Genomic DNA, 13,399 nt, shown 5'->3' on the forward strand with positions numbered 1-13,399 from the left:
AGGAGACCCTCTCTATGGGAGCGCACTGGTCGATGGGAGGCCACCGGTGGCAGCAGGCAGTCCCCAGTCCTGAGCCATGGAGCGTTTTAAAGACGGTCACTAACACCTTAAATTGCACCCGGTAGACAACCAGAAGCCAGTGCAGCCCGCGCAGGATAGGTGTTATATGGGAGCCTCGAGCCGCTCCCACTATCACCCGCGCGGCTGCATTCTGGACCAGTTGAAGCCTCCGGCCTACTTCTATAACTTCAAAAGCCAATATGGTATTATAGTGGAACTGTCTATCCAGTGATAAGGAATAGATTTAAATGACTATTGTATGTTTTCTGCTTAAATTGTTTTCTTTTAATGAAGATAGGTATGCATTTGTTTGAATCCATTGTAGGATTTAGACTACATAGTGTCTGATCTTCTGTTACGCTGTAACACCTCCATTAAAAAAATTATCAACCCATACTCTGACCGAAGCCCACTGTGCATATGTAAGCCAGATCTGCATATCCAAAGTTATAACACCTTTACTTTTTCTTACAGAAGCCAAATTCTTGCAGAAGCCAAATTTTGAATTTCATGCACTATGCTGTGTTTTGCTACACCATACGAAATAAATAAAATAAATACTTTTTGCAGAAAGGTGATCCAGGCCTGGTGTCACAGTAAAGATCAGAATACAGCAGCCCAGAAAGAGTTTCTTTTGGGTAAAATAAAACTAGCCAGGAGCAACTTAATCTGGATGATTATTTTATTTTCATATAATTTTATTAAGGTTGTATTAGTTTTATTAAAACTAATATAAAGTAAAAAAAGAAATGAAAGAGAAAGCTAAAAAAATAAGAAATGGAAAGAAAGTAAAAGAGAAATAGGAAAGAAAATAAAAAGTTACAAACTAGTGATTTCTGATCCTTACAACAGTTGTAAGTACAATTATAAATTTATCTCTTAATCTATTTTCTTCTTTCTATAATCTATCCTGTCTAATCATAAAACCATAATTCATTAGTTCATTTTTTAAAAAAATCCATTAGGGTTTCCAGTCCTAACAAAATTACTTTAGCTGTCCCAAATTTCTCTCTGCCCCACATTGTTCTAAAGAAAACAAATATGGGTTTATTGTAATAGCTTTTAGGAACTTTTTCTTCTCAGAATTATTTTCTGAAAGTTCACTCTTAACAGTTTACTCATTCCTTCCCTACTCCCAAGGTCAGAATTTTCTTATAGACTTTAATTAAACAGCAATCTTAACATTTCATAAACATTCATTATTTGAAAATGTATCTTTCTGGTTAATTCTTATACTTCAAATGTAAATGTAAAATATGATTATCACTATCAGTTTTCATGATGATAGTTTTCATGATTGGTTTTCATGATGATGAGCACTTGTGAATTGCATGTTTTATTCTAAATTTCTATTGTCAACAGGCAGATAACCCTTCTTGGAATTATACTGAGGCAAATAGAATGGTGTAGTTACAACTGGGAAATAAATAATTGTTTTTAGCATCTCACTCAAATAAAAGATCGAAAATACTTTTTTAAAAAAAATGGAAAGCAAATTTAATATCCAATTCTTTTATTATAACTAATTGCCCACCACTTTGTATAATTTGATTTTGGTGAGACGGAGTTAAAATGAGGGGGAACTTTAATTTGATTTTGGCAGAACAACTTAATTAAACAGAACTGTACACTTTTTTTGCATTGGAAGTGCAATGCTGACAGTTTTTTGGCAGGCTAAGAACAAGATAGATTAATCAAGTCAATTATAAGAAAGAGTCAGAAAAAATAAATTGGGAAGGACTTGGAAAGGTTTATTAATTTTTAAAAGTTATTCTCTTTTCCTGCACAAAGGAAATTTCTTTGAACAAAGAAATTTTAAAAAATATTGATCTTTGTATGTAGATAATACAATACCCAGGATTGTCGCAGTTCCAGAAATATGCTTCAAACGTCTCTGTGCTAGTGAAAATTAAAAAACTTGTATAAATTTTACATATTTCAGGGAAAAATAGACATCAAATAGGCATGTTTCATTTTACTAAGTTTGCACCATCCTAATTAATATTTTTCCAATATATAAACACATTTGCAAATCTCATTTTATTACTTCTTTATGAAGTTGCATATGCAACATGGAAGAGAATACCAGATATAAAACACGGAACAAATTTTGTATAAAGAAGCTCTCCTAGAAAACCTAGCCCTTTAAAAATGACACTAGTATTATATGAAAGCCTTTTGATGAGTCAAGAAACATTTATCTATATATGCGTTTGTACATTTGCAGAAGCCAAGAAATAATCTAGAACTTTGGAAGACATTCCTTCTAAGCCAGTGATGGCTAACCTTTTCGGTACCGAGTGCCAAAACTGGAGTCCATATGTGCGCGTCAGAACTTGGAAGAAAGCAGCTGGCCTGTGTACATGTGTGTCGCGGCCAGCTGCTCTTCTGGGTTCCGGCACACATGCACACTGGACAGCCGGTCCAGAACTATCGCCAAAACTGAACACTTTAACAACAGAATAATCAGAGAAGCCATCGAAATAGAAAAACGCCCACACAGCATGAACAAACGAGATGATACCTCCCGCCTACCAGCCATTTGGAAACCCGCCCTTATTGACAAATGAGTCCCTAACACGAGGAATGACACCAGACCCACACTCACGAGGTCCACACAGGATGTCACCACCACACATCCACCCAGAAAGCAGACCCAAACCCACACTGATCATGAAGCACGACCAAGGACCAGAAGCCAGACTGCAGCTGCAACATTAGCCATTTCAAACCCCTCCAATCCATACATGCAGCAGACTGACACCCACTATGAAGATGTAGCACGATCACGAACACGAAGCCAAACAACAGCAATGCAGCTCACCAACTCAAATCCCCCTGCAACTCAGACTAATCTGAGCACAACCAAGCCCCCACCCAAACAGGACACACCCCCAGCCAATCAGAGCACAAAAAAACCCCCATCCAATCAGAGCACAGCCAAGCTCCCACCCAATCAGTTCAAACCCCCACTAGCAGTTAAAAAGGAAGAAACAGCTGCAATCACACATTGCTCCCAGAAGCACGAAGCTGAAGCCTGAAGATGACGAATGAGACTTCGTTGAAACGTTGCCAAGACATTTCCAATTTTACATGGGAGAAAACCCAAACAACCAAAGACCTACATATATATATATATATATATATATATATATATATATACACATACATACATACATACATATATATATGCATCCATTGTTTTCCCGAAATGATGACAAATGCATATAATAAATAATAATTATTAATATAATATAATAACTGTTGCTCCCAAAATAAGACATCTCCTGATAATAAGCCCAATAGGGCTTTTGAGTGCATAGCAATAAGGCCAAGCGCTTATTTCAGGGTTCAAAAAATATAAGACAGGATCTTATTTTGGAGAAACACGGTATAATATAATATATTATGCTATGGGTGGCATGCGTAGCCATATCAGTAGGCATCCCAGCTCAGCTCCAGCGAGCATGCTCACATCAGCCAGATGATTTTCAGGCCTTCTGGGCCCACAAGAAGTAGGGAAACAGGCTGTTCCCTGCCTCCAGAGGGCCTGGGGTGTGCGTGGCTGTGGAAAGCCTGTTTTTCTTTTTCACCTGGCTCTCTATGCATCTAGGGAGGGCAAAAACACCCTTCCCCAGGCCCTCCAGGGCCCAAAATGGCCCGTTTCCCAACGTCCGGTTGGACAGGAAGTGAGGTTTTTTGCTGTCCCCAGCCTCCAGTCTCCTAGAGAGGCTCTGGAGACTGGGGACAGCAAAAAAGTCACTTCCTGTCCAACCGACGTTGGGAAATGGGCTGTTTTGGGCCTCCGGAGGGCTTCTGAGGGGGTGGAAAAGGTTGTTTTTGCTCTCCTCAGATGCAAAGAGAGGCTCTGGAGCCAGGTGAGAAAGAAAAACAGGCCTACTAGGCCATCGCGTGCCAGGAGCAGGAGGGATGGGGGCTGCACGCACATGCGTGGGGTGCATAGAATTATGGGTGTGGGCATATGCACGCACAAACCTTCCCCCTCATCCTGGCATGCAATGGCAAAAAGGTTAGCCATCACTGCTATATATTATTATCTATATAGTAATTATGTGTATGTATATACATAATTTTGTATTTATTTGTTTATTTAGTTATGTTTATGCAGGGTATGTTGGAGGTGGTGACCCTTTGAGAGTTGTATGCAATGAAATTTAATTTTAATGTATGCCAATTAGTGTACATTCAAAGTGACAACAAAGTTATTATTCTGTTCTGTTCTGTTCTGTTCTGTTCTGTTCTGTTCTGTTCTGTTCTATTCTATTCTATTCTATTCTAATTTTCTCCTTCCTAAATCTGATTGAGAATGACTGGCTTAAAGGCACCCAATTCGATGCATAAGGTTGAACTCATTTTCTTCTGGTTTCTTGCTTGGTGCCTTAATCCGGGGTGTCAAACTTGATTACAGTGAGGCTGGTGCCGGATTAAGGCACCAAGCAAGAAACCAGAAGAAAATGAGTTCAACCTTATGCATCGAATTGGGTGCCTTTAAGCCAGTCATTCTCAATCAGATTTAGGAAGGAGAAAATTAGAATAGAATAGAATAGAATAGAATAGAATAGAACAGAACAGAACAGAAGGGTTGTGTTTGCCCTCGAAGGACTGGCAGGGAGTGGGTGTGGCCAGGAGTGGGCATGGCCAGGATGGGTGTAACAGCATTCTGCCTCGTGCAGCATTCTGCCAGCCAAAATGGGGTGCGGGGGTTAATTACAAAATGTGGGTTTTGCTTTGTGACATTCAGATCCAGCGAGCAATGTGTGTGAACTACACAGAAAATACACTTTTGTTTGGTTATGAAGAAATATCACCAAAATCAGATGTAGACTAAATGTAGACAGACTTTTAGCTACACACCTTCCCAGCAAACAGCAAATTTTGAAGCTCCAGGTAAAGAGGATTCATTTTAGGATGAGTAACCGCAGTTTGTATGTTGGAGGTTCCAAAAGGAATGCTGGGAAATTTTAAAGAACATTTTAAAGAATTTTAAAGTATTTTAAAGAACATTTTAAAGAACATTTGAGGGAGGGGTGTAGAATAGCCCTTCTCTGCCTGAGGCTATAGAGACCCAGCTCCATTCAAAACACTTTTTGTGAAGCAACTGATCACTTACCACTGACAGGGTAAGCCACTAGTATATGAAAATAAGTGCAAACTCCACTCCCTTCTAGTACTGATGAAGTTATCTAGTTTGGTAATGAAACATCTGCAAGAAAACCAACAAGCTCAGAGAGTACCAAGGACCTTACAGTTCAACCCTGAGCTACAAATATTCTCTTCTATTGATAAACACTTTTTGGTTACAGGGACTCAGAGTCTGCCTTATATAAGATAGCTCCCAGTGGATTTAATTCTAAATTTTGATGATTTCTGTAAATAAGGAATGTAGAATTATAACGGCTGAGTCTTTGATCCTTCATACATCAAAAAAATACAAAGCTAAGAGAGAAACAAATAAAAACAGATTTGAAAAAAGAAAAGACTCAGGAAAGAAAAAGAGTGAAAGTGTAACAAAGAAAGAAGAAAAGAAGGAAAACTGAAAAAGAATTACTTCCAACTTTCTTGGGTACCAATGTAAGTAAAAAATAGACCAAACTCTTACTCTAATATTAACATTTGTCTACATCATTTTCATAATCCCATATCTAATCATCAAAGCCCCAGATCAATTGTTAATTTTAGTTTTTCACAAAAAGTCCAATAATGTTCATATTGGTTTAATCACTATTTATTAAGGAAACCACAGAGAAGGGCCTTCTGGGTCCCACCAGGTGTATCTCCCTCAGGGATGGGACCTGCAACATTCCCTGCCTCCTCATTCTGATGGGTCGGGTAGATGTGACTGGCAACTTATGCATTTCCATAAGATATCATACATACATCATTACATAATTGCATCCTTTGTGCAATAACATCATAATTGTAACAGTTATTTTCAATGCAAATTAGGAAAATATATTTTTTTCCAACAGAGAACTGGATGAAATCACATATCCTTTTATTTACTTACTAATAATTCCCAAATTGGGATAAAAAATAATTGACCTGTGCCTCCACATACTCTCCACCACATAAGCTTTCTTTCATGTGTATAAATGAAATGTACTTTACATGTACTCAATTAACAAGAAAACATTTTCTGCAAATATTCATCAGACTTCCAATGTGATTAACTAGTAATTGACATAGTTCACTAACCCATGGAATACTATTTTTTTTCTTTTTTAAAAAAATAATATTTATTAAATTTCCAAAAGTTAAATTACACAATACAACAAAAACACAATACACAAAAGCAAAAAATATAAAACAAAGACAAACGCATCAAAATTACAATACTCTCAATACTTTTTCATTCACATGAAAAAGAACACACTGAAGGCTACAATCTAATTACAATCAGAAATGAATTGCACTGTATTTTATAGGAGCAATAACAAGAAATAATGTAATTCCAAATTTCTGCTACATTTCTACAGTTTGGTTGCTGTGAAATAGGCCACAAAATAATTCGTCAGGATTCAAGACTACAAAATTACAGACAGAATAACATATTGTTAACACAAAATTCTCAATATTTTCCTTTATCTTCCTTTGTTACCTAGACAACCAAACAACACTGGCTGTTTTTATATAAATACTTGTTAACCACGCCCATATTCAAAGCATTCCTTGTTTATTGATCTGAACCATGGCATAGTCAGAACATCAATCAATGAAACAAGGATTTTTGAAGAAAAGGTTTCCAATAACTCTTTCATTCAAATAACTGTTATAAAAACAATGCTGGCCTATGGATCTGAGGAGTACCCCTGTGTCAACTAAGCTTCTCAGCAGGTTGGTTGGAATGATTTATGGCTTCTGTTTTGCAGATTGATTTGGAAAAGTTCTAGCAGAATTTTCCCTGAAAAGCAATCTAATATGCCAAAGACAGTGAAGAAACTGAGGTTGAAAAAGGTTTGATATTCAGCAAGATAACAATTTGAAATATTCAAATCCACATCAATAATTAAGTATTTAGAACTAAGGGGTTTGGAATTACCTTCAGCACCCAGAAGTTTATGAGAAAAAAAATCTCAACATGCATTACATGCAAGACCTAAGAATATTTTAGAAATACTACCGGTATAGCAGAATTATATAAAATTTTATAAGGAAGAGTAGGTGGGAAATCCCAAAAGCAAGTACAGGAAGATTTTTAAGAAACTAAGAAAGCACTAGGAATATATTTATAAATAAGACAGCAGGAAAATATGTAAAAATATTTATTTCTGCTAAAAGAGATGTTATAAAACCAGACTAAAATAAAGTTCAAACTTCTGTTCCTGCTTCTATCTTGCTAAGGAATTAATTGAAACAATTTGGCTAGAGGTGCCTTGACTTTCGCATACAACTGTACATCTCCACCCTAAACCAATCTGATGATATAGTAGAAATGCTGGTTGGTGCTTGTTGGTTTAAGGAATTTGATGCGGAAAATAGTTTGAAATTTAATGTGAAGAAGAATGTACTTATTATATTTGTATAAACTACCCTTTGTCATAAACCATCTGGCTCTTACTTTGTTCCAATGGCAATTCTGAAAGGGTAGTAGTCACATGAAGAAACAGATATGAGACTTCAAATGACCCCTAAACACATGGCATGGAATTTAATTCAAAGTGGAAACCATTCCTGTACTATAATTTAGGACGTGGACCCATCCAAAATTTGTATTTTTTGATGAAAGATTTCACTTTCATAGGCTACTTGAAGAAAAACAAGTTCTCAATTTGACTTAATTGTATTGCATATAATTTTATATAATTAATACTGTATTGACCATAATTCTCTAATCTCACTTAAAAATTTATCTTTGCTTAAAGTATAATGGTGAAAGCCTGAAGTATTGTTGCTTTAAGAGCCAATACTTCCCAATGGAAATTCTAATAGAAAAGATTAATCAATCTCTGAATACCTTTTAAAACAGTCTACCAAAATACTTCAAATTAAGTAGGGATATTTGTAAGATGTTCTTTGCGTGGACAGAGTCTATTTTGGAAAGAGAATATCAGAAATACCCAGTCCCTGATGGATTTAATTTAATCTGAATCTTGAATTGTATTAGAAAATACACTAGCACTGTACCTCCTTCAGCATGATAGTAACACTAACAGGCTGCTGCATTTCGTATCAGTTAATATTTCCAGATGATCACCAAATACAATAATTTAGTCTTATAAGTGACCTCCTTCATAGTTCATAGAAGTAATTGACCCTACCCCACCCTACTCTGATCAGGCTACATTACAATTCTAGCCACTACAATCTATAATGGACATCATCAAATGAGTTCAAAAGTGACTAGTAAAATTATGAGGGACTGGAAGCTAAATCCTATAATGTCAGTTAAAGGAACTAGATGGGTTTAGCAGGAAAAAAGACTTAGAAGAAGAAATAAGATAACAGTCTTCAGATATCTAAAGAATTGTTATACAAAAAAGGAAATTTTTTGTTATCTACTATCTGCCAGGACCAGGAGCACAACCTATGATTTGAAATAACATTGAAAGATGGATTCAAGTTAGATGTTAGCATTATTTTTCTCTTATGGTAAGAGCTACCAATAAATGCAATAGCTTGCCTCATAAACTGGTATGTTCACTTTCACTGGGGGACTTTAAACGGAGATTGGATAGCTAGATCTATGAAATGCTTTAGTAAATTCTAGTCTGAATGAGGAATAAGATTAGATGATTATTGAGGTTCCTTTTAATTCTACTACTGAACAAGGGTTGGAATAAATACATTAAAAGCAAAAGTTAGCTATTCCTGAAATATTGGGATTGGTTGAATTAAAAAAAAAAAACTTGAGTATAAGCCGTATATACTCGAGTATAAGCGAGGGCTTTAAAAAAAAAACTTGAGTATAAGCCGTATAGACCCGAGTATAAGCCGAGGGGACGTTTTTCAGCACAAAAAATGTGCTGAAAAACTCGGCTTATACTCGAGTATATACGGTATGTAAAAATATTTATTTCTGCTAAAAGAGATGTTATAAAACCAGACTAAAATAAAGTTCAAACTTCTGTTCCTGCTTCTATCTTGCTAAGGAATTAATTGAAACAATTTGGCTAGAGGTGCCTTGACTTTCGCATACAACTGTACATCTCCACCCTAAACCAATCTGATGATATAGTAGAAATGCTGGTTGGTGCTTGTTGGTTTAAGGAATTTGATGCGGAAAATAGTTTGAAATTTAATGTGAAGAAGAATGTACTTATTATATTTGTATAAACTATAGGGTTGGAATAAATACATTAAAAGCAAAAATATTTATTTCTGCTAAAAGAGATGTTATAAAACCAGACTAAAATAAAGTTCAAACTTCTGTTCCTGCTTCTATCTTGCTAAGGAATTAATTGAAACAATTTGGCTAGAGGTGCCTTGACTTTCGCATACAACTGTACATCTCCACCCTAAACCAATCTGATGATATAGTAGAAATGCTGGTTGGTGCTTGTTGGTTTAAGGAATTTGATGCGGAAAATAGTTTGAAATTTAATGTGAAGAAGAATGTACTTATTATATTTGTATAAACTACCCTTTGTCATAAACCATCTGGCTCTTACTTTGTTCCAATGGCAATTCTGAAAGGGTAGTAGTCACATGAAGAAACAGATATGAGACTTCAAATGACCCCTAAACACATGGCATGGAATTTAATTCAAAGTGGAAACCATTCCTGTACTATAATTTAGGACGTGGACCCATCCAAAATTTGTATTTTTGATGAAGATTTCACTTTCATAGGCTACTTGAAGAAAAACAAGTTCTCAATTTGACTAATGGACATCATCAAATGAGTTCAAAAGTGACTAGTAAAATTATGAGGGACTGGAAGCTAAATCCTATAATGTCAGTTAAAGGAACTAGATGGGTTTAGCAGGAAAAAAGACTTAGAAGAAGAAATAAGATAACAGTCTTCAGATATCTAAAGAATTGTTATACAAAAAAGGAAATTTTTTGTTATCTACTATCTGCCAGGACCAGGAGCACAACCTATGATTTGAAATAACATTGAAAGATGGATTCAAGTTAGATGTTAGCATTATTTTTCTCTTATGGTAAGAGCTACCAATAAATGCAATAGCTTGCCTCATAAACTGGTATGTTCACTTTCACTGGGGGACTTTAAACGGAGATTGGATAGCTAGATCTATGAAATGCTTTAGTAAATTCTAGTCTGAATGAGGAATAAGATTAGATGATTATTGAGGTTCCTTTTAATTCTACTACTGAACAAGGGTTGGAATAAATACATTAAAAGCAAAGTTAGCTATTCCTGAAATATTGGGATTGGTTGAATTAAAAAAACCTGTTGTCTTGTGTGCTGTTTAGCGCAGGGCTGTCAAACTCCCGGCCCACGGGTTGGATGAGCATGTGCTGGCCACACCCAAACTCGGTTTAGTGAAGGGGGGAAAAGTCCGGATACGTCATGTGACGCCGCTGTGATGACGTGAGTTTGACAGCCCTGTTTAGCTGAATGCAAAATACTTCAAATTAAGTAGGGATATTTGTAAGATGTTCTTTGCGTGGACAGAGTCTATTTTGGAAAGAGAATATCAGAAATACCCAGTCCCTGATGGATTTAATTTAATCTGAATCTTGAATTGTATTAGAAAATACACTAGCACTGTACCTCCTTCAGCATGATAGTAACACTAACAGGCTGCTGCATTTCGTATCAGTTAATATTTCCAGATGATCACCAAATACAATAATTTAGTCTTATAAGTGACCTCCTTCATAGTTCATAGAAGTAATTGACCCTACCCCACCCTACTCTGATCAGGCTACATTACAATTCTAGCCACTACAATCTATAATGGACATCATCAAATGAGTTCAAAAGTGACTAGTAAAATTATGAGGGACTGGAAGCTAAATCCTATAATGTCAGTTAAAGGAACTAGATGGGTTTAGCAGGAAAAAAGACTTAGAAGAAGAAATAAGATAACAGTCTTCAGATATCTAAAGAATTGTTATACAAAAAAGGAAATTTTTTGTTATCTACTATCTGCCAGGACCAGGAGCACAACCTATGATTTGAAATAACATTGAAAGATGGATTCAAGTTAGATGTTAGCATTATTTTTCTCTTATGGTAAGAGCTACCAATAAATGCAATAGCTTGCCTCATAAACTGGTATGTTCACTTTCACTGGGGGACTTTAAACGGAGATTGGATAGCTAGATCTATGAAATGCTTTAGTAAATTCTAGTCTGAATGAGGAATAAGATTAGATGATTATTGAGGTTCCTTTTAATTCTACTACTGAACAAGGGTTGGAATAAATACATTAAAAGCAAAAGTTAGCTATTCCTGAAATATTGGGATTGGTTGAATTAAAAAAAAAACCTGTTGTCTTGTGTGCTGTTTAGCGCAGGGCTGTCAAACTCCCGGCCCACGGGTTGGATGAGCATGTGCTGGCCACACCCAAACTCGGTTTAGTGAAGGGGGGAAAAGTCCGGATACGTCATGTGACGCCGCTGTGATGACGTGAGTTTGACAGCCCTGTTTAGCTGAATGCAATATTATTAGGAGGAAAATTATACTTAGTAGTGCTGAATTGGAAATAATAAATTAAGTATCCCTTACTGGCCTGATTATATGCTCTTAATAATAGCATAATGCAGTAAAAGATGAAACCATTTAACAAACAACAACTGATCTAACTCAAAGTTGCAGCATTATTTTCTTTGTTCTTTGTGATTGATAAAAGATGACACAAATATTCCTTCAGTGCTGGATTTTCTAGGATGTCTGTTTTTTAGAAGAAAATAGATGATCAGTTAAAGCAATACTTTATATGGAATTATAAAACTTCTGAGAACTGTCATGTACAAAAGATAAAATACTTGAATTGGAATTTCCACAAATACTTATGTTTACTAAACTTATTAACTTCCAACAATTATGAACATTATGAAAGTTATGATATTGGATACAGATGTAGGCACATGTAGACAGCTTGACAGGTTTTTCCCTCATTCTTTTCAATGGCAGCCTGCTGGTCCCCTGAAAATAATGTATACAGTATTGTGGAAGCTTCAATAAGGTGAGCTCTACACTGGGGAAAGGAGATATATTACATGTTAAAGCAACTCTTAGATAAAATATGTAACTCATTTTGCAAAAATCTCCTTTCCTTTTTCCATGCCCCTTTTCTCAAGAGAGTCTACTGGTTTTTTGTAGGGCATTTCTAAGGATCTAAAAAAGAAAATTTGGGGAGAATTGAGCAGAGAAACCTGTTCCTTTCAGTCAGGTAGTATGTACCTATATAAGCCTACTGTAAGCAGTAGAACTTTAATTAGTCGTAACTAACTTAGATCGCAAACATTCTGAAAGGTCTACTTTAAATTATAAAAGCTAAGGCTGTCACTATAAACAAACTTCACAGGGAATAAACCTCAATTAATGTAATCCTGTTTACTTCTGAGTAGACATTGAACAGTACTGTTAGACAAATGTTGACAAGTTCCAAAAATCTCTATAGTTAAGAATATCTCCTGCTCTAATTAGAACTCTACTGTATCTAGATTAGTATTTTTTATTTTAATATTGGAAAAGTTAAAGGTAATTCAGTTCTCCTACTTTTTTCTGTTTAATAAATAAAATAAATTTATATTATTTCATATACGTTTTCAAAAATAAAGTAAAAACAATTAATGTTTTGTCAGAGTATTTTATTTTAAGATGCAATAGAAAAACTATGGACAAGATGTCCTATTCTTACCATGACCTGAGGCAAAAACTGAAACAGGACCGGTCTGTACTAGGTAAGAGCTGGCAGTATAGTCCTCATCAGTGTCAGAGTCCTGAACTGGCTGGATAGCACTAGTACTTAGCAACCATCTCTGGTTGTCATGGAGATTTGGAGATGGAGGAGGGGAATGTAAATGTTCAATAACGGATTGACTAGATGAAGAAGATGGCATGGGAGGACCTGAGGAAAAAATATTAAAAAAAAATAGGATAACACACACAATAGTTCAGAAATTGCTTACCTTCGTGTAATTATTTAAAAAAATATTTTGGTAAATTATAGCTAAACAAAATTATGATAGTATGTGATGGAAACGTTTACAGTTTTCTAAAATTCATTGTGGAAGGGATTATCTTTATTAAATGTTTCATTCCCTAAATAATTAAATGCAGAAATCAGTTGTATATGTTGCATTTTAAAAAAGTTTGTTACATTTGTTGCATTTCATGTTTCCATCATATTTTCATTCAGTTTAAAAATACTAATTTGGGTATGAATCTTGAGGCTTGATG

At 35.5% G+C, this 13,399-nt stretch overlaps 1 protein-coding gene across 4 annotated transcripts in view; it reads right to left on the reverse strand.

Moving 5' to 3' along the window:
• The window catches only part of TENM3 (teneurin transmembrane protein 3), a 502,165-nt gene that overhangs the window by 209,241 nt on the left and 279,525 nt on the right, over window positions 1-13,399 (reverse strand). For 3 of the 4 annotated variants that reach the window (XM_058192837.1, XM_058192839.1, XM_058192838.1), the window contains one exon: window positions 12,858-13,067. The exons of the other annotated variant lie outside the window; for it this stretch is intronic. In XM_058192837.1, the coding sequence (XP_058048820.1) occupies window positions 12,858-13,067 (210 nt within the window). The remainder of the gene's footprint in view (window positions 1-12,857; window positions 13,068-13,399) is intronic. 4 annotated transcript variants of the gene reach the window in all.

The sequence above is a fragment of the Ahaetulla prasina genome, chromosome 8 (assembly GCF_028640845.1).
Source record: "Ahaetulla prasina isolate Xishuangbanna chromosome 8, ASM2864084v1, whole genome shotgun sequence".
Taxonomy (NCBI): domain Eukaryota; kingdom Metazoa; phylum Chordata; class Lepidosauria; order Squamata; family Colubridae; genus Ahaetulla; species Ahaetulla prasina.